The sequence below is a fragment of the Balaenoptera acutorostrata genome, chromosome 5, assembly GCF_949987535.1.
Source record: "Balaenoptera acutorostrata chromosome 5, mBalAcu1.1, whole genome shotgun sequence".
In the NCBI taxonomy this organism is placed as follows: domain Eukaryota; kingdom Metazoa; phylum Chordata; class Mammalia; order Artiodactyla; family Balaenopteridae; genus Balaenoptera; species Balaenoptera acutorostrata.
Window position 1 is genome coordinate 67,350,830 of NC_080068.1, and position 22,614 is coordinate 67,373,443.

Here is a 22,614-nt window from a genome sequence, read left to right on the forward strand (position 1 = left end):
CGCACAGATAGTGGCGCATAGATAGTGGCGCATAGATAGTAGCGCATAGATAGTGGTGCATAGATAGTGGCGCATAGATAGTGGCGACAGAATTATGTGGAAATACAAGGTTTACTGATTTATTGTCTAATATTCGTTCCGTACTAAACCTATATATACATTCATGCTCTTTGAATAAACTTGCCTTGCAACCATCAGTTGTCTTGGCCCTTCTGATCCCATACTGGTGCTTTTCAGTTCCTTACCCCTCACCGCCAGGAACTTCTAGCTTTCTGCAGCCGGTCTGCGGCATGTTTCCTTATTTATTTTCATTTTGGATGATCTGTCTATTGGTGTAAGTGAGGTGTTAAAGTCCCCCACTATTACTGTATTACTGTCAATTTCCTCTTTTACAGCTGTTAGCAGTTGCCTTATGTATTGAGGTGCTCCTATATTGGGTGCATATATATTTATAATTGTTGTATCTTCTTCTTGGATTGATCCCTTGATCGTTATGTAGTGTCCTTCCTTGTCTCTTGTAACATTCTTTACTTTAAAGTCTATTTTATCTGATATGAGTATTGCTACTCCAGCTTTCTTTTGATTTCCATTTGCATGGAATATCTTTTTCCAGCCCCTCACTTTCAGTCTGTATGTGTCCCTAGGTCTGAAGTGGGTCTCTTGTAGACAGCATATATATGGGTCTTGGTTTTGTATCCGTTCAGCAAGCCTGTGTCTTTTGGTTGGAGCATTTAATCCATTCACATTTAAGGTAATTATCGATATGTATGTTCTTGTGACCATTTTCTTAATTGTTTTGGGTTTGTTTTTGTAGGTCCTTTTCTTCTCTTGTGTTTCCCACTTAGAGAAGTTCCTTTAGCATTTGCTGTAGAGCTGGTTTGGTGGTGCTGAATTCTCTTAGCTTTTGTGTGTCTGTAAAGCTTTTGATTTCTCCACTGAATCTGAATGAGATCCTTGCCGGGTAGAATAATCTTGGTTGTAGGTTTCTCCCTTTCATCACTTTAAGTATATCATGCCACTCCCTTCTGGCTTGTAGAGTTTCTGCTGAGAAATCAGCTGTTAACCTTATGGGAGTTCCCTTGTATGTTATTTGTCATTTTTCCCTTGTTGTTTTCAATAATTTTTGTCTTTAATTTTTGCCAATTTGATTACTATGTGTCTCGGTGTGTTTCTCCTTGGGTTTCTCCTGTATGGGACTCGCTGCGCTTCCTGGACTTGGGTGGCTATTTCCTTTCCCATGTTAGGGAAGTTTTCAACTATAATCTCTTCAAATATTTTCTCGGGTCCTTTCTCTCACTCTTCTCCTTCTGGGACCCCTATAATGCTAATGTTCTTGCCTTTAATGTTGTCCCAGAGGTCTCAGGTTGTCTTCATTTCTTTTCATTCTTTTTTCTTTATTCTGTTCTGCAGCAGTGAATTCCACCATTCTGTCTTCCACGTCACTTATCCGTTCTTCTGCCTCAGTTATTCTGCTATTGATTCCTTCTAGTGTAGTTTTCATTTCAGTTATTGTATTGTTCATCTCTGTTTATTTGTTCTTTAATTCTTCAAATAAACTCTGTTTATTTGTTCTTTAATCTCTGTTTATTTGATCTTTGCCTCCATTCTTTTTCCGAGGTCCTGGATTATCCTCACTATCATTATTCTGAATTCTTTTTCTGGCATCTTCACTATCATTATTCTGAATTCTTTTTCTGGAAGGTTTCCTGTCTCCACTTCATTTAGTTGCTTTTCTGGGGTTTTATCTTGTTCCTTCATCTGGTACATAGCCTTCTGGCTTTTCATCTTGTCTATCTTTCTGTGAATATGGTTTTTGTTTCACAGGCTGCAGGACTGTAGTTCTTCTTGCTTCTGCTGTCTGACCTCCGGTGGATGAGGCTATCTAAGAGGCTTGTGCAGGTTTCCTCCATCGTTAAGTATATTAATATGGGACATGTGAGTTTAGGTATAAACAAAGGTATCTATCGTAGCCATGGGGAAAAATGAGAACAATATGTCTGGACAATACCCTACATACATAAAAGAATTAAAAGAGTCCATTTACAAGAAAATGTGATATTTTTACTAGAATTAAATTTAAACAATAAAAACATTTTATTCTTCTTGAATATTTCTCAGCTAACCTGTATTATTTGCTGATGGTCAGGAGGGACAAATGATATAAGAAGTGATAAAAAGATATAAGGACAATTAGAGATAAATTTTGGTTTCATTATGTAAAATCTGACCATATCTACAAGAATTTTTATAGTTTCTAAACACAGTCTGAAAACAAAAGTATAATGGTTAAGACTTTTCATAAATTTCTGACTACCCACCAAATATTTTTAACTATATTATGTATTTCTTGGATGTAGTCATACCACTACCATCATGTTGGTTTTCTTTCACCAATACCTGGCAACTCAGATAAATCAGTATTTTTGGTGTAACTTTTTTCAAGAAAAATAACTAATTTCTAGACATTAAACAAACATGCATTGAGAATACCTACTAATACACTAAGCATACTCACTCTCTGTTTCCTGTTTGACAGCACTTTCTTTTCGAGGCAGTGTAGCTGTGATGGATTAGGTTGCAAGCATCAAAGACAAAGACAAGTTAATAAACTGCAATTTGCACAAACCATGCACAAGAGGAAGTTAAAGCTCTAGTTTAAAAGACACATGCAAAGAACCATGAGCATCAAGTAATGAGAGATGCAACGTATGTTTAGTTGGTCAGCTACTGTTTGAAAAATTATATGAGGGAAAAAACTTTACTAGTCTTTTAATGTACTGTTTTATGTAAATATTCAGGTAAAAATATCTACATCTGTAAGCCTCCTCCACACTTTTAAATGATTTTTTTTAAAGTTTATTGAGCTGATGTACTTAAATTTAAAGACTATATTTGTAAGTTTTGGTTTCTGAAGAAAACAGAATTCAAGTAAATAATTTAATACAGTGAAAATTTATCAGAATGAAGTTGTAGATTTAGACTTTAAATGCATTAACACTCTTGTATTCACTGAAAGCTCCTGAAAGGAATCTCCACTGTACTAAATAATTGTATACTCCATCTGATAGAACATTATACAAGTGAGGCTTTAAAACCATTTTAGAATAACAACCTGAACTACTAAGAAACTTAAACTGGTTTTGTGAACACCTAGAATGAAAGGTATGTATCAAAATACTAATTATTAGGAGATGGGTAGATGGAAGGGTAAAGCTGAGGGAACAGGTTTAATGCAGGAACTGGAGCTCTTTTAGGGTCATCTGGCATTTCTTTTATCTAAAATCTCTCTCTAATATTTATCAGATCAATTGTAGAGATCATCTTATGAAACATTCTAAACCCAAATTAGAAGTTATTTTGAAAGGCAAAGAAAGAAATTATAGAATGAAACAGAAAATTAAAGAATATAACTCTAATCTAGAAATATTTAAAAAATAGAAAACAATGTGTCAACTGTCACTATTCCTGCCAAACTTCAAGGCAAAATCCCAAGTATGAACTACTAACTTGCCACACCAGAGACATGTGAACCTTCCCAGCCTTGGCTACTCAAAGCTCAAGGGAATATGAAACAATAAGGCTGGACATTAAAGTGGCAAGCAAGGAGGGATGTGCTGGAGCTACTAGCTGGCCATCCTGAATAGTACCTTCTGGTGGCCTTAAGGTGTCACTCTACTAAGTTCACCAATTCCAGAGCAAAGCCTAATGCTCTATATATATATATATTAGTAGTCAATAAAGAATACAGAGTTACTAGTAGTGCCCCATTTGGGGCTCATAAAAAGTGTATATTATCATCAACAAGCACCAATATGCTGGTAAACTTTTAAATATCTTTAAATAATTCCTGCTAGACTATAAGCTTCCAGAGGGTAGGGTCTTTGCTCATTGCTGGATTCTCAGTACCTAGCAGTGCTTATTATATAATAGGTAATTAATAAACATTTATTGAATGAATCTTCCAGTCAGGATTGAATTCAGTCTTGCGTTCAAGACTCCCTTTGGAATCAACAAGATTTCTTAATTTAGTGGAGAAACAATGAAAAAATGTTTCTGGCATATCAATTTTAAATTTTGGATTATAAATATGAGGAAGTAATTATGTAAATGTATATGTTAATGGGCTTAAATAATATATGTATCTGTGTCTTTCTCAGCTGCAGAAAGAAAAAAAACAAGCAATTTGAAAAATAATTACTAAATTTTGTTTTCCTGCCTTTTCATTAAGTACATCTGTAGAATACAAAGGGAAAACAAAACACGAAAGTATCAATCTTGGGGGGGAAATTCCACACCTTTGAGGATATCAAAGTAAACCTACAGATCAAAAAAGGCAGACCTACAAAAAGACCTTATCACAAAGAAAAAGTACTTTACTAGCATTTTAACATTATTTTAAATTATTTGAACTAAGTAGATGTTAAAGACTTGAGTCAAGAGTGACTGAAAAAGAGAGAATTCCCCTGAATCTCCATGACTATATATTGACTACACAATTTCCTTTGGTAAAATACATTCAATCTGACTTTCTACTCGTATTAGTATCTGTGACCCAGCATTTTCAGAGCAAGTCAAAAACAAAACAAATTAAAATTTTATTCATAATTACTTAATTTTAATTCATTGAAGAGTTATCTTCCCAAAATTTTAGGTGCCCCTTTTAATTATAATTACTACTAAAAACTAATTTAAACATAATTTAAATCACTGAAAAGATACCTTTAGAAAGTTTACATTCTCCCCATTTAAGAACTTCTTAAGCCATTTGTATTTAACTTGAAATTTATTTTTAAATGTTGACTAACAAGTTAGATCTTCAAAGATGAACAAAACCATTTTTATCTTCTGAGTTATTATTTAGTTTTTCTTCTCTTGTAACTGATAATATCAAAGTAATAGAAACTATAATTTTTTTGATTACATCAACTGTTACAAATTACTCTCCTATTCCTTATTATTTAATAGATACATAGAAGAGATATAATTTTAACACTGTTTTAAAACTATAAAAGTATCTTCTGTATCTTGTATTAGGTTAATTAAAAATAATTTTTAACAAGATAATTTAAGAACTTCTCAAGGGGTAAGAAAAGAAAAAACATTTCAGGTTAATGCAATGATACCATTAAGATACTATTATACTTGATTTAAATTAGATTTCTATTATGTCATTTATCTCAATGAGAATCTTAGGCTTGATAAACTATTATGATATCGGCATTAATAACCTCCTGAGGAGATAATTTTAGAAAGATTTCTCTTTTACTTCAGTTTTCACTGTAGAAGAGTTCTCTCAAAATAAAATGGTTCACTAACAAGTGGTGACAAATATACTAAATGAAAACATTAAACATGTAACTGTATTAATATGTCATTTACTAAAAAAAAAAAAAGTATAACATACCCATGGTGAAACATTAACAAGGATATAAACACACTGCTTTTTAAGAACAATTAACCTTTAGGATGAGTTAGCATTTCTGTTTCCAAAAGCCTATTGTCCCAAGATTCTTATCAGTGTCTTTACCAAAGTGTAATCAATACATTTGTACACATATTCAAACCATTTAAAAAATCTGGACTAGTATCATCAATATATTAGTGTTGGATTTAAAAAAAAAAAACCCACAAACCAGTGAATCACAAAATAATTACCCACTAAAGATAGTCTTCTTTGTCCTAAAGAAAAGAATGGAAAGATGAGCTATCAATTTCAATCCTATCTCCTGATTACGGAAGTTGCTTAGGGCATAGGCTCCTTTCAACAAGCAAATGCTAAACTCATGGTTCTAAAGGGGAGCTATGCAGACACACTGAGTACACACTGTAGCCATTTAAGGCCAGGTTTTGACTTGAGTAGGCACAGAACTCCATCCAAAAGGAAGTCCAGAGATGGGTACATGCAAGAGCAGAATGTGGCCTCGGCAAATCACTTCCTCGCAACTTGATACTTTCACTGGTTATCCTTTTAAATCATGTTTTTGTCTGTTTAACATATTCAGAAGGAACAAAAACCAACTTGTTTCAAAAATATCTCTTTGGAAAAATAAGGTATAATTACAGGATAAATTTTGGTGACATTTTTATAGCCCCTTGGCAGGGGAGAAAACACTTAAAACCTTCTTTTTGATTCAAAATAGCCAGTGAGAAGTAAGAAGCCAGGAATCACTTTCACTTCCCTGTGGAGAGCAATGACTTAAGAGATCACAGACTTGCCTCCAACTGTTATGAAAGGTCTTTTAGGAAATCAGAAACTGAACTTTCAACATGTGTCTCTTAGTTTAGTTCTTTTCTCTACCAGACTGCACTTCGTTTTCTGGTCAACTGCTTCTCCTATGAATATACACAGTTGTCCCTCGGTTACTGTGCAGGGTTGGTTCCAGCACCCGTCGTGGATATCAAAATCCATGGATGCTCAAGTCCCATAGGTGGTCCTCCATATCTATGGGTTGCACAGCTGCGGATATGAGGCTAACTGTACTTTTAAACATAGCATGAATACACAATTGCTGTCAGATTCACATACTGTAGAATTTTAATTAGTAAAAAATGTATTTACAGACATAAATATTTCTTCTATGAAATACCTATAAATTAAACCAATGCATTAGATTTATTCTTTCATTAATTCTACTGTATCTCCTTCCACTTTGCCTAAAAAGTCTCAGAATTATTTGTCATAAATAAAAATAAAAGCATTTTTAATAGAATAGAAAACAAGGGACTGAGGTGCCTAAGCTTACCAAACTTCTTGCTTTCTTTAGTTGTGCCAGTCATCTTGATCTTTGCAACTTCAAAGAAATCTTTAATTTCTCTCTCATAGAGTCGTGATAAATAATCCATGTAATTCTTAAAAAGAAAAGTAACACATACTTCTTATTAATAAAACAAACATAACAACTTCCATTTTTCAACCCCCCCCCCAGTCCTTTGTGCTTGTTTTGAATATTGTGGTCTTAAAATTTTTTTTTTGAATTTTATTTTATTTTTTTTTAATACAGCAGGTTCTTATTAATACGTATTAGTGTATATATGTCAATCCTGATCTCCCAATTCATCACCCCCCCACTCCACATCCTGGCTTTCCCCACTTGGTGTCCCTACGTTTTTTCTCTACATGTGCTCTTAAAATTTTGATACATTTCATAGGATATAAAAAGAAGGCTATTTTCTGTCCTTTAAAAAAATTAAACACATCATAACATTAAGAATTTACAAAATACGAAGTTGAACATAATCACACTTACATTTTCATTTTTACGTATTACCTTTCACATATTTTAAATATAGTTACAATCATACTGTATAGGGTATTTGGGTTACAGCAATTATGTTTCTCCAGTCTCACACTCTAATGACTGCACAGTATTAGCTTTGTTGATGTGCCACAATTTAGTAAAGCAATCTCCTAACACAGGCCACTTCAGTGGTTTCAATGTTTTGCTATGATAGACAATGTTACAATAAGCTTTTCACCTCTAATGAATTGTTTCCTTGGAATAATTTCCTATGGGTGGGATTACAGTGCCAAAGAATAAGGGAATCTTTATAACTCTTCCTCCATACTGCCATGTTGCTTTAAAAACGATTAGACCAATAGACAGTGTCAATGGCAACGAAGGAATACACTGAGTTTTACCATACCTTGTCAGCATAGGGTATATTACCCCCAAATAGGTTACTTTCAACAAGAATTTAATTAATACATCTTACAGTTTTCATAATTAAATAATTTATTTTTTAAAAAGCAAATTTAATTTAATCTAGTTCAAATGAAAAAGTCTATTATTTAACATACAAACTCATTTCTTCATCATATTTGCTTATCATCACATAAAAACATCTTATACCCTTACAAAAGATTCTTCAACAGTGGGAGACCATGTATTTTTCCAAGTCCTAAGTTAAATGCCATATGTAGAATTTCACTAAATTTAAATAAATCCACAGCAGAAAAACTGCTGTACCTAGCTATTCTTTTAAATTTATTATGGAATCTACGCTTCAACTTCCTTTATTATTTCAAATTAACATACCCAGTTTTAGAGCAGGTTTACTTTGCTTTAAACATCAGGTGCACCTTTCAAAGGTATACATTATTTAAATGTTTGTATACTGACTTATAGTCCACCACTGATTTTTTTTTAGATATTTTATAGATATATCCTTATAAAACAATTTTTGGATAAAACATAATACAGATCCTGCTTTTTTCAATCTGTATGCCATATACATTCCCACACAGTCTCTGTAAGAAAATTAGTCAAACAGGAAATTCTTTCCTGTGATCTTTGGGTAACTTTAAAAGGAAATATAAATTAAAATATACCTTAAAATTATTCCTATTTCATTGGGCTGTTTCACCTTTTCAGCATCTCATTTTTTCAAGTTTAAATTCTCATAACAATATTGATCACTGCAAATCATTGTAAAGGACTGACAAATGGGAAATTAGCTTCTTACAATTCATAAAATCTTCATTAGTGGTTTCTACTCAAATCACTCAATATTACAGACTGCATTCCAATACCCAAATTGTTTAAAGAGCACATTATGACCCAAGCAATTTAAACAGTTTCAAAACAGCTATTTTGGCATTTTGCAAACAGTGATTTGAGCAGACTACTGAAAATCATCTTCGTTTTCAATGCAATTCAAATGACTGAATAGCTTCCCCCAGGTCCTCAAGAGAATTCACTGGTGGGAAAGGCCACAGACAGGTGTGACTCTCAGTTCATTCATTTACCAAATTCTGACAGATATCTCTCACTGTGAGTATGTATTCTTCTTAGCACCTTGTATACAGCACCTTACTTAAAATTTAAATATTATGAATATAAATATTGTTATTTCAGGCAGTGTTTTCAACTTTATTTTGTGCTGACTGTAGAGCCTTACAGATAACTCCGTGTTTTACTTTCTCTTTACACAAAAAGAAAATTCCACAAATGTAAAACTGCGGTTAAGAGAAGATGTCCGAGCAATCTTCAAGACTGACTGCCAACCTCAGGGGGCTATTAGGAGAGGAAAGCTCATTTCCTACCTAAGCATGGATGGACCATCTCCATTATGAATTGCCCTACATGCATAACCCAGGGCCACAGTTGGGAAGGAAGGACTCTGACAGCAGAGCTCATTACATGACCAAGGCACCTCTATTTTCCTTAAGCTCTAATTATGTATACCAAACATCAGGGCTTTGCTTAGATTCAGCCATAAGTAGAGTTGGGGCAGGGTCTAGTGATTCTTATCCCTCAAGAATTTAAAACAGGCATTTCCTGGTCCTGCCAGAAAGTGTGAGCTGTGTACACCCAACCAAGTGCAAATAGTACCTGGATTTAATTATCATTTCTTACTAAAGAAACACTGGTTTAGTCTGGTTCCTTCTTTCACTCCTTTCTTCCTTCTTTCTTTTTAATAAAATCCTGTTTATGAAAACACTTCGGCTACCAAATTAGATTATGAGGCATAAAATACATGGTCTGTCAAAAGTTCAAAACACAGGATCAAGTAATATTCCTGGGAAATAAGTCAATTTCATTTAAAAAAGCACATTAATATTGTCAATTGAAACTATACTGTGAGCAGAGAATGATTCCATAATTCAGTGCTAGATTGGCTATCGTCACGTTTCTTCACTTTAAATTACATTCATGAATACATTATATATAAAGATAGGGCAATAATACTCACTGAGAACACAATTAGGAAAAAGCTTATTGAGTGTTTTACTCATTTGAATACTCACTAGGGGACAAAGCACTTGTTGGCACAAAACTCTTAAGGAGATGTAACAATGTTTAATTATCCAAAATATTAATCCTCTTAAAACTTCAAAAGGCAAAGATTCCAGTAATGCAAATACTTTTCTTTAAGCTATCTCCAAATCAGAATTCTGCTGAATCAAAACAAAACAAAACAACACACAACAGCAGAGTATTGAACCCATGGGTTCCTGCTACGACGGCCATGTATCTAAGTCAGATCGTGTCATTCCACTACTCAAAGCGCACCAACACCACTCCCCCATCTCCCTCAAAGTAAAAGCCAAATCCTTACAGTGGTGCACAGTCCCTTCCAGATCTGCCCTGCCACACCCACCTGACCTCTCCCACCTGCCCCTCTAATCCTGAACCTGGCTCGCTGTGCTCCAACTACACTGGCCTCCTCGCCGCTCCTCAAGTGCTCCAGGCTGCTCTTGCCTTGGGGCACTTGCACTGTGCCGGGAAAGCTTTCCCCAGAAACTCCCACTGCTCACCCCTCCTTATTTTTAAAATCTGTGCTCAAATGTCACCTTCTCATGACACCTTTGACCATCCTTTTTGAAACTGCAAACCTTTCTGACGTCCTGGCATTCCCTGCTTTATTTTCTCTAGAGTCCTCAGCAGTACCTTCCAACAGGCTATACAACTGACCTTTGTGTCAGTCCTTCTCCACCAGCATATGCACTCTGAACAGGCAAGTGTTCACCTACTTCCTTCAGCGCTACATCTCTAGCGCTTACCACAGTGTTAGCACGTAACAGGTGCTCAATTCATTTGCTGAATGAATATATGAATGACTCTTATCTTGTCCACTTGCTGACATTTAGTCAGTGGTATATACCACTGTTCTTCTAATCTCCAAGTCTAGCAAGTTTGGCATCATCCTGTCCCTTGTCTTTGGATTCTCTCTTTTGGTTTATATTCTCTATGCCTATTATCATCTTTCTGGTTCAAGATTTCATTTCATTTCAGTTATTACATTAAGTTCTAAATTAGTTTCCCCCATCTAGGCTTTTCCCATGTGTGAAGAATACTGTTAGGTCTCAAGGCTCAGATTTTTTAACCTAACTTCTCACTCTTCCAGAATATGGAATTTCTGCTTTAATCAGGCTTGCCTTCTTATAGTCCTGGGAAAAGGGCATATTTTCCCACTTTTGTCTGCACATCTTGCTCCTCATCCCTGGAATGCCCTTCCTCTTATTTCTGGCTAATTTAATTCCACTCATTACTTAAAAGTCAATTCAAGTCCAATGTTTTCCATTAAGTTTTCCCCCGTGGCTTCCGGTCACGGATTTCCCTTCTCTAAACTGCCACATATTTAAACTCATTTCCAGTTTAGCACTTAATTTTTTGCTGATTGTTTTAATTATAATTGCTCTTCCCAGTTGTCCCACAACCAGGAATAGAAATACCCATGTTTCTGTGTGCCTAGAAGAGCGGAATGTTTGCTTAATAAAGAGGCACACTGCACTTGCTTAAAAGAACAGATTATAGATTCTTAGAAGGCAAATGTCTCACTTACAGCATCTTCATACTCCCCAGTTTCTATATTGTATATAAAGAAACTCAGGAAATAATTATAGCATTTAACTAAACTGAATGATGCTTCAGGCTACAGTATGGCCTGAACTACATTATATTGGAAGTTCAAAATCTAGCTCTTCTCCACCCAAGTAAATAAATGTTCTCCCCGGCTAATGAGCACGTAGAAATTCAATTATTTCCTACTTTGCTAAGAATAAACAATAGTATTTCCAATGTCACCTGGGGAACTGAACACATGGCCTCTTGATTCTAAAAGATTATGCTCTATACTCAGTAACTGGCATCAAATCCATACCTTTGTTAGTCCCTCATATTTTCCATAATCGGTACTCTTTAGCCACTCCATCAGCTTGGCATATCGGAGCAAGTCTCTATGAAATGGATGATGATTAGGTAAAGTCAGTTCAACAGAGTGCTGAGCAAGAGTTGAACTCTGATCATGGCCCTAGAATGAGTAAGTAAGTAAATAAATATCATTGACAGTATAAAGAAACATTGTTGTAACTAAAAATTCTAAACAGTGATCAAATACGGCCAAGCAAAACCAACAGCACATACAAAAATAAGAACTGAGTACTTACTTGGCTTCTTTTATCATCCTGTGTATGTGAACTGAACACCACCACCATAAAACAGTCATAAACACACAAGAATGGTTTCTCTGATAAATCAACTACTTGTTTTATCTTCTAAAGGAGTTGAGATGAATGGTTTTTTTTTTTTTTGAGAATGAATGTTTTAATCAAGCTTGCCTCTCCCATATCATTTTACAATTTACTAAGCAAATAAATATCATGATACAAACTGTATTAAGAAACACAGCAAATAGGGAAGTCATTCAAAACAAATTGTCTACATCTATGGTATTTCCATTGGAGTCTACAATATTTAAAGCAACAGATGAAAATATATAGGATATAGAATTTTGGAACTAGGAAGGACTACAGATGACTATAACCTGGGCTTTCCAGGATAACCCCTAATAATAGTGTAATTTTAATTTTTCCAATGATTTGTTAAGCAAATAAAAATATGATTTTGTTTTTCATCCTTGACATGACTTATATAAATTAATAAGTTTTCAAACAGCCTGAGACAGATAATGCTTCCTGACTTCTGTTTTAGAGTATATAGAACTAGTAGATCATCTGATCCAATAGAAAAATTGAAGAACAAATTGACTCAAAGAGTTAAGTGATTTGCACAGGCCACAGAGGAGGAAAGCTAGAATCTGAACCTTAGTCATCTGAGTCTCACTTCTGTTTTCTTTTAAAAACATGTCAAACAAAATCATTTTAACCAGACTCAAAAATTGCCAAAGGTCAATCAATACAAACATTACATTACAGAAATGTTTTCTAGTGGCCACATCAGAAGGATGACTGGGATTCCATTAAATCACAGATATCAGATACTAAAGCATAAATAGATATTATAGTTTTAAGTCTGCTAAGGTCTCCAAATTGTGTTTTAACTAGTTACACTGACTAAAAGCAAAGAACATTTGACAAAACTGTTATAGCTTATAAATGTTTTTCAAACATTCTGTCTTTATTAATAACAATATTAGATATCTTTTCATTATCCCAATCTTCCTCATTAATTTTTCTCAATGACTTAAGACTCAAAATCACTGTTTATGTTCTTCTACAACTGTGTACTCAGACCATTACATGTTAAGTTATATTATTTAATTTAATGTCAGGAAAGCTCTTCAATTAAAAACCTTTGCCTCTCCTGCAAAATGGAAGAGTTAACATTTATAGAGGATTTTACAGTTTACAAAGATCTTTCACATATATTACTATTCAAAGCTTTCTTTTGCAAACAGCATTTTAAAGATCACCACCATTTGAAAATTCACTCTGATATAAAGAACATCATTACCTTCAAACTATTACTATTAAGATAGATTAAATGTAATTAGTGTTAACAGAAAGATTTTAGAGAAAATGGTTCCAAAATACCTATAGGAAACAGGAAAATCAAATACTTAAATTGTTTAGTTCAATCACTAATACAGAGGGACTTGCCCCGTGGTCCAGTGGTAAAGAATCCACCTTCCAATGCAGGGGACGTGGGTTCAGTCCCTAGTAGGGAAACTAAGATCCCACATGCCGCTGGGCAAATAAGCCAGTGTGCCGCAACTACTGAGCTTGTGCGCCTCAACAAGAGAGCCCATGTGCTACAAACTATAGAGCCTGCACGCCACAACTACAGAGCCCATGTGCGCTGGAGCCCGTGCGCCACAATTAGAGAGAGAAAACCTGCACGCCACAACTAGAGAGAAGCCTGCGTGCCACAACGAAGAGCCCGCATGCCTCAACAAAGACCTCACGTGCCACAACTAAGACCCGACGCGGCCAAAAAAAATAAAGAAAATAAATAAAACAAATTCTAAAAAAATATAGAAAACGATCACATCTAGAAATCAAATGTGCTAAGAATTTTATTCTTTATATATTTTTAAAATTAAGACATTGTTTAAAGTTTCTTATTATAGATAAATAAATTAGTAACAATAACAATTTACTGAATGCCTACTACCATGCTAGGTTCTTTATATATATAAATTCTAATCCTTACAATAACTCTGCAGACTACTTTTCTCCTCATTTAAAAAATAGCAAAACCCTATTATTAACATAATTTTAAAACAATATACTAGATTTTCTCCAAATTAAGCTAAGACAAATACATTTTCTAAAAACTTAGTGAATTACAAATTTTCATTAGTGTGTGTGTATATGCAATATATAATATTATTATAATATAATAATATGTATTATAATATATAATATATATTAATATAATATATAATGTATATATAATATATATACATATAACTAGAATTTATAATACAATTAGCTAATTTTGAACACTTTACTAAAACCAAGCACTGTTCTAAGTGCTGAGCATATAACAACACATTAATCCTCATAACAACCCTATGAAGTAGGTATTTTTATTACCCCCATTCATTTGCTAGGGCAACTAAGATGGCACAAAGAGGTTAACTTGCCCAAGGTCACCCAGGCAGCAGAATCAGGATTTGGAATCCAGGAAACTTGGCTCCAGCATCCACACTCTTAACCACTTTGCTTTACTGACCTTCTAACAGAAATGACACATTCATGTTAAATACTGAACAGATTTTCAAGATTTGGGAACTCTTTCTATGTTAAGGCATGTTTATTTTTATTTTCTTAAAGGAAAAAGAAAATACGAGCAAAGTTTCAACAAACATCATGAATACCGATCTTAAGTAATCATAGTTCTTTCTAAGTTTTTAACCACATCAACCTATGTTTAGAAGATTGTGAAATGTGCTTAAGGAAATAATTTTTGTGGCATGAACTGAATATTGCTGGTTTATTACACAGGTTTTATTTTGCTATATAATGTTTCTGTAAATATATGTTGAAAGAAAAATTTCCAAATTTAAGCACAGAGCAAAACCTCCCACAACTTCAGTTTTTTCCTGGCTGTACTTTTAGTTCAGTGCATAATTGGTCTTATCATGTTGCTAAAGGTGGAGCACAGAATCATGAGGTCTCTGTAGAACCAAAGGGGGAAAAGGGGCAGGGAACAGTTATCCTTTCAAGACAAATCTTTCAAAAAACCAAAAAATTTTTTACAAGGACATATCCCTTTTGCAAATATTTCCTCAATTTTATTAGCCTTAATTTGATTGCCTGCTTCCAATATCAGAATCCTAATTAGTGTAACTGGTCTGATTCCCCCAGATGAATATATTTCTAGATACATGAATCCCTAGTAAATGTGTAAGTTATGGGTAAGAGTCTATTATTTCAATGGAAGCTGAGTGTGTAAGAAGATCTAAGAGCCAAAAAAATTTTGCCAATTGTTAAAAATATTGCTCTTATGTTACAGTAAGAAGTGAATATTAAAGACACATTTCAAGTTTCATTAAAATATAGCTATGTGGAAGTATTACTGTGAAAGTTGTATCACAGAGAGTGTGCTCTCAATCAGTGATTCCCAAATGTGAAGATGTTCTCACTGGCCTGCAGCAATAAGAAAACAAGAAAAGGATGGGAGCCAGTTTCTCATAAAGGTAAATGTATTAATTTAGAAAGTCTGAAATTATGTTCTTCCTTTTCTTTTAGTACCAAATGTCATTTTAAAAATAAAACGATAGTGAAAGCAGATGGAGATATTTCTTTTTTAAGGTTTTTACTTCGTAAAATAAATTGGTGACTTGGTGAGTCTCCAAATTTACTTTTATTGATGTGTGAATTTTAAAAAGACCAGAAATCAGTGCTCTTAAATCACTGTTATGTTGTGGTCATTAGATTATTTCCACCGGATTCTTCTGTACCGTAGTTAGAATATTATGATATCTATACATTTGCTATAAACTGCATTGCATGAACTCTGTTCAAGACTTGTCTTAATCTGTGATGCCATATCTGACTATTTAAATCCTCAGTAAACTTACTTTAGATTAAACCTCTTTAGCACTTATACATATGAATACTATGTATATGTGGCTATACAATTAACAAATTAATATACAAGCGTATCTCATTTTATTGTGCTTTGCTTTTACTGCGCTTTGCAGAAGTTGCATGTTTTACAAATTGAAGGTTTATGGCAACGCTGTGTCAAGCAAGTGTACTGGCGCCATTTTTCTAAGAGCATTTACTCACTGCATGTCTCTGTGTCACATTTTGATAATTCTTGCAAAATTTCAAACATTTTCATTATTATATTTGTTATGGTGATCTGTGATCGGTGATCTTTGACGTCACTATTGTAATTGTTTTGGGGCACCATGAACTGTGTCCACATAAGACGGTGAACTTTAACTGATATATGTTGTGTGTTCTGACTGCTCCATCAACCGGCCATTCCCCTATTTCTCTCCTCCGGCCTCCCTAATCCTTGAGACACAGCAATATTGAAATTATACCAATTAATACTCTGATAATCGCCTCTAAGTGTTCAAGTGAAAGGAGGAGTCACACATCTCTCACTTTAAACCAATGATTAAGTTTACTGAGGAAGGCATGTTGAAAGCCAAGATCGGCTGAAAGCTAGGCCTCTTGTATCAAACAGCCAAGTTGTGAATGCAAAGGAAAAGTTCTTGAAGGAAATTAAAAGTGCTACTCCAGTGAACACTTGAATGATTAGAAAGCAAGACAACCTTATTGCTGATATGGAGAAAGTTTCAGTGGTCTGGAGAGAAGACCAAACCAGCCACAACATTCCCACAAGCCAAAGCCTAATCCAGAGCAAGGCCCTAACTGTCTTCAATTCTATGAAGGCTGAGAGGGGTGAGGAAGCTGCAGAAGAGAAGTCTGAAGCTAGTAGAGGTTGGTTTATGAGGTTTAAGGAAAGAAGCTGTCTCCATAACATAAAAGTGCAAGGTAAAGCACAACTGCTGAAGTAGAAGCTGAAGCAAGTTATCCAGAAGATCTAGCTAAGATAATTAAAGAAGGTGGCTACACTAAACAAAAGATTTTTCAAGTAGATGAAACAGCCTTCTATTAGAAGAAGATGCTATCTAAGACTTTCACAGCTAGAGAGGAGAAGTAAATGCCTGGCTTTAAAGCTTCAAAGCACAGGTTGACTCTCTTGTTAGGGGCTAATGCAGCTGGTGACTTTAAGTTGAAGCCAATGCTCATTTACCATTCTGAAAATCCTAGGGTCCTTAAGAAGTATGCTAAATCTACTCTGCCTGTGCCCTAAAAATGCAACAACAAAGTCTGGATGACAGCACATCTGCTCACAACATGAATATTTTACTGAATACTTTGAGCTCACTGTTGAGACCTACTGCTCAGAAAAAAAAACTCCTTTTAAAATATTACTGCTCACTGACAAGGCACCTGGTCACCCAAGAGCTCTGATGGAGATGTATAAAGAGATTAATGTTGTTTTCATGCCTGCTAACACAATTTCCATTCTGCAGCCCATGATCAAAGAGTCATTTTGACTTTCAAGTCTTATTATTTAAGAAATAACATTTTTTAAGGCCATAGCTGCCATAGATAGTGACTCCTCTGATAGACCTGGGTAAAGACAACTGAAAACCTGTTGGAAAGGATTCACCGCTCTAGATACCATTAAGAACGTTCGTGATTCATGAGAAGAGATCAAAATATCAACATTAACAGGAGTTTTGGAAGAAGCTGATTCCAACCCTCATGAATGACTTGGAGGGGTTCAAGACTTCAGTACAGGAAGTAACTACAGATGTGGTAGAAATAGCAAGAGAACTAGAATTAGAAGTGGAGCCTGAAGATGTGACTGAATTGCTATAATCTCACTTAATGGATTTTAATGGATGAGGAGTTGCTTCTTATGGCTGAGCAAAGAAAGTGGTTTCTTGAGATGGAATCTACTCCTGGTGAAGATGCTGTGAAGACTACTGAAATGACAACAAAGGATTTAGGCTATTACATAAAGTTAGTTGATAAAACAGAGGCAGGATTTGAGAGGACTGACTCCAGTTTTGAAAGAATTCTACTGTGGTAAAATGCTATCACCAGCATTGCATGCCCTAGAGAAATTGTTTGGGAATGGAAAAGTCAATCATTATAGCAAACTTCATTGTCTTATTTTAAAAAATTGCCATAGCCACCCCACTCTTCAGCAACCACCACCTTGATCCCTCAGTGCCATCAACATTGAGGAAAGACCCCCCCACCAGCAAAAACATCATGACTCATTGAAGGCTCAGATGATGGTTAGCAATTTTCAGCAATAAAGTATTTTTTAAATTAAGGTGTGTACATTCTTTTGTTAGACATAATGCTATTGTACACTTAATAGGCTACAATATAGTGTAAACATAAATTTTACATGCACTGGGAAACAAAAAAATTTGTGTGACTTGCTTTATTGAGATATTCACTTTACTGTGGTGGTCTGGAACTGAACCTTCAATGTCTCCAAGGTACTCTGTATACATTGCTGTAGAGCTTTAAGTACATTACTTTTAACACCTCCTCACAAGCATCTTGAGGGTGGGAGCCATTTCTTATTCTTATATATGGATGACAGTGAGTACAAAACAGGCATGCAATAAAAATCTGGTGACTGACAAAGAGATAAACCATAATGCGGTAATCAAATTTTCCCAGCTAGTGTGTCCCACAACCAGGAAAAGAAATACCCATGTTTCCCAACTCTTTTGCTAGGTGACACAATGCATTAAATTTAACACACAGAAAATCTCTTTTCTATACTTGGGACATCATCTTCCATCTTCTTCAGCACATTCTAGGTTGTAGCAACATTCTGGTTTTCAACATGCATTACTCACATGTAACAATACATGTTAGATTTTCAGAACTTGGAAGCATTTACTTTAAACAAAGCCATTAGTTTATAAGGCAAGAAAGCAAAATCATAAATAGTAGCATGTTACAACAAACAATTAAGGGTGCAGAAAGGATTATCGTTTACTGACTAGTATTTTCAGTACCATCTGCAAGTGTGGTCTATATCACTGTCAACAGGATTATTTTTAAAAACTAGGGAACTGTGTAGAAATAGATATTATTTAAATAATAGTGTAAGAAAAATGTGCATTAGTATTTCCTATGTGATTTCTAGGCTTACTTTTTTCTTGATGCTTTTCACGTCAAGTAAAGTGTTAAGAGAGTCTTCCCCAATTTCCCCCTTGTATGCTTAGTTAGATGGTCTTCCTTTATGCTCCCATAGTACCACTATCATAACTTACACCCTCCCTCAGTCCATCAGTCTATTATATCTCCCTTCTCTAGACTGTGAGTGACTTGAGGGCAGAATCAGCCTCTCATCTATTCCAAGTAAATGTCTGGTATGCATCTCTAATCACTTGGCAAATGATTTCTAAATATATGAAGGAGAAAGTGAGTGAGTGATAGGATGACAGGAAGAAAGGCAAGCAGAATGAGATTAAATGCTTTTTTTGGCCTAAATAAACTTTTTGTTATGGGACATTAAAAAACTGCTATAAATATGGTTAACAGGTAGCTTAAATCAGTAAATTATAATCTATAAAGATTCTGCTGTTGTTAAGTTTAGTAAACTTTACAGAAAAAAGAGAAGAATCAAAGAAGCTGGAGCCAAAGTTGATGTACTCACAGGCACCGAAAGAAAGTAGGACCTGTTATAGAGTTGAAGGAGGGCCTGAGTAAACTAATCAGAAATAAAATATAGTAAATACAATTGTTTTAGAATACTACCAAGTGAAAACAAAATAAGAATCCACTATTTCAGACAGCATTTCCTGATGAACAGAATTTCCCTCAATTTTTTTTTTTGCCCAATAACCCTATTAAAATAAAGGAGATGAAAAATATACGAAACCTAATTTATTAAAATGCCCAGATATTAAAATGCCTTCTATTCAAGTCCCTCTAAGGTACCCTTAATAATATTAGCATTATTATCATTGCCACAACCTTAATTATAACATCACTTTCCGTATAAAAATGCAGACAAAGGGTTTATATAAGATTAAATCAACTGGAATTTACAAATAACTTAAGTCATTTTTCTCATATATGTAAGTACACGAAGCCAATGATACACTTCAAACATGGAATCAAGTCCTAGTTCTCACTTCAAAATACTGAAAAATAAAACAAGCCAAACAGTAAACATGTAACAGGTTTGGACTTATTTTTATAAATAAGAATGTCTAAATGGTATATGCAACATGTAAGCACAGTTATTTAAAACTCAGGGAGTTTTAGCTAAAAGGAACTAGACTGTCTTCCTTAAGGAGGCCATTGAGGCCCCAAATACATCTATGAGCAAATATGCACATATTAAATATTAAAACTTAAAAATACTAAAATATTAAACTTAAAATTACTAAAATATTAAATATTAATATTTAAACTTAATATTAAATATTAAACTTAAAAATACTAAAAATATTAAAATCAAAGAAATGTGTGCAGGAATATACTGTGATCCCAATTAAACACACTAAATTTTTTTCTGGGAATTTAATTTTAAGCTAATATATATAAATTTTAAGTTAATATATATATAAACAGGCTACAGGAACATGCCAGTATTAATAATAAAATAAAATTACCTGTTGAACAAAAACATTGTTGAGGTGACTGGCTAGTCTCCGGGCAAAATGCTCTCGCAAATCACTGAAACGCTGCTGTTGCTGTTTGACTGCCAGAAGCATGTCATGGCCTGAAATCATAACATTTTTTGACTTATTTAATGTGTAAAAAGGGTTCCTCGATGTTTAATGAATACCTTTATAACAGTATCCATATTTCAGTTCTGAGGAACCCAAAGTTTTACTGGTTTATTCGTATGCTTTGTAAAAGAAAGGTAAGGGGAAAAAACAGTATAGCACAGTGGTTCTCACAGTGTGGTCCTGCCTCAGCATCATCTGGGAACTGTTAGAAACATGGATTCCAAGGTCTCAGCCCAGACCTACTGATTCTGGAGGTGGCACCTGGCAATTTGTATGTTCACAAGCCTTCTAGGTCAGTGGTCCCCAACCTTTTTGGCACCAGGGACCGGTTTCGTGGAAGACAATTTTTCCACAGATGGTGGTGGCGGGGAATGGTTCAGGCGGTAATGCGAGCGATGGGGAGCAGCAGATGAAGCTTCGCTCGCTCGCCTGCCGCTCACCTCCTGCTGCGCGGCCCAGTTCCTAACAGGCCGCGGACCAGTACCAGTTGCAGCCCCAGGGGTTGGGGACCCCTGCTCTAGGTGATTCTGATGCAAACTCAAGTTTTGGAACTGCTGGTGTAGCAAAACCTTATGTCATCTACTTTGTGCTAGGTTCTATGGACAGTACTGAAGAAAAATCCTGGTGTTAACCAGAGTCATTGATTGTCAATCAGAAGGAATTGAAATGAAAAATTTCTTAGTGCTAATATGAATTATGTTTGATAATAAGTGAAACTTGTTTTAATAGCTAAGAATGTAACCCTAAACCACTTGCCCCATGTACTTCTTGTCAAAAGCTTTATACTAAGTCACAGGCTTAGTCTCAGGTTCTTGGGCAGATTTTATTGTCATACCTGGTCGAAGAGCCACATTCATGCACTGCAGAAGGGCATCCGCGGCATTGGTACAGGCCTCGATGCCCCTGGAGGAAGCAAGATCTCCTTCCTGAAGGGCCTTTATATGACCTTTGGCCAAGTCCATGTGGTTCTGGAATATATATAAATACACCGTTTGTACATGTACTCTTCAGGAAATTTACAGGTAAGATGCTACTCAATCCTATTACTAGGTCTTTGGAATTTCAGTATTTTAAACCTTGCTCTCCTAAGGAAATCAGAAAATGTTTACAAATGGGCTTTACATATTATTAGATTTTTTTTTTATTGTTGTTGGTAATTTATAATCATGCTTACCACAAGGAACTCTATCTCTGATAGGAGTTTTACATTATTAGTGTTACTAAGATGAATCAGGTGGTTGCTCTCAGAGATCTGATCCATTTGTTCTTTTACACTTTGGAGCATTTCCTCATAACTGCTCAGTTTCAATTCAATCTGATCCACCTCCTTTAGAGCCTCATCCAGCAACTTCATTAGGATGTTTACTTGCTTTTCAGAGGCCATGATTGACTGGATGTTGGCCTACAAAGTTAAAAAGATAAGTAATACTTCATATTCTTCAAATGTGTAAAAGAGGTATAAAAATGAAATACTGATAAATCTCTTTGACAGCAGAGTAACAAAGGTTGACATACACATTTAAACATCTAATTTATCACTTTGTGTTTACATTCCACTTTTTTACACAGTATTTCAGGAAAGTACACTTTCCCTTATATCAAGGTTAGAGACCATACCTCAGTATTGCATATTTCTGCAGACTGAACAAGTAGGGTTCTGCCCCATGATGCATCATCAGTAATGGTATATTCTCATTTCTATAAATTAAGTGGCATTACACTATGTCATCTCTGATAGTTCTTCCAACTCTATCAGCTATAAAAATTTTCTATACTCTGTAATATTTACATAAAACCCTAAATAAAAGCATAATCATCTATGTTAATACCTTAGTCAAGAGGGTAGCAGTAGTATGCCAGTCTTAGAAGAATTCATGGAAGTAATTTATAACTGTTGTATGATTTGTACTAACAGGATGTGGAAGAGCCTATTGCCATAAGATAGCTCCTTCTATGGTATTCTTTCTTTTCTCTTTCATTTGGGACTACTTTTTTTCCGAGGCAAAGCAGTAACAAACCACCATCCCTTTATTAATGTTTTCTAAATGATTCTGACTATTGATTCTGAATTCCCTGAAATATGGAAGCTTTCAAATCCAAAATTAAACTGCAAAGTAATAT

The 22,614-nt window shown here is 34.8% G+C and overlaps 1 protein-coding gene across 5 annotated transcripts in view; it reads right to left on the minus strand.

Annotated features, from left to right (window-relative positions):
• Nucleotides 1-22,614, minus strand: part of EXOC1 (exocyst complex component 1) — a 60,835-nt gene that overhangs the window by 16,657 nt on the left and 21,564 nt on the right. For 3 of the 5 annotated variants that reach the window (XM_057546694.1, XM_057546695.1, XM_057546696.1), the window contains 7 exons: nt 21,668-21,895; nt 21,329-21,461; nt 20,374-20,483; nt 19,410-19,463; nt 11,605-11,754; nt 6,744-6,849; nt 2,516-2,560 (listed from right to left, as the gene is read on the minus strand). In XM_057546694.1, the coding sequence (XP_057402677.1) occupies nt 2,516-2,560; nt 6,744-6,849; nt 11,605-11,754; nt 19,410-19,463; nt 20,374-20,483; nt 21,329-21,461; nt 21,668-21,895 (826 nt within the window). The remainder of the gene's footprint in view (nt 1-2,515; nt 2,561-6,743; nt 6,850-11,604; nt 11,755-19,409; nt 19,464-20,373; nt 20,484-21,328; nt 21,462-21,667; nt 21,896-22,614) is intronic. The other 2 variants (XM_057546697.1, XM_057546698.1) reach the window with 2 other exon arrangements.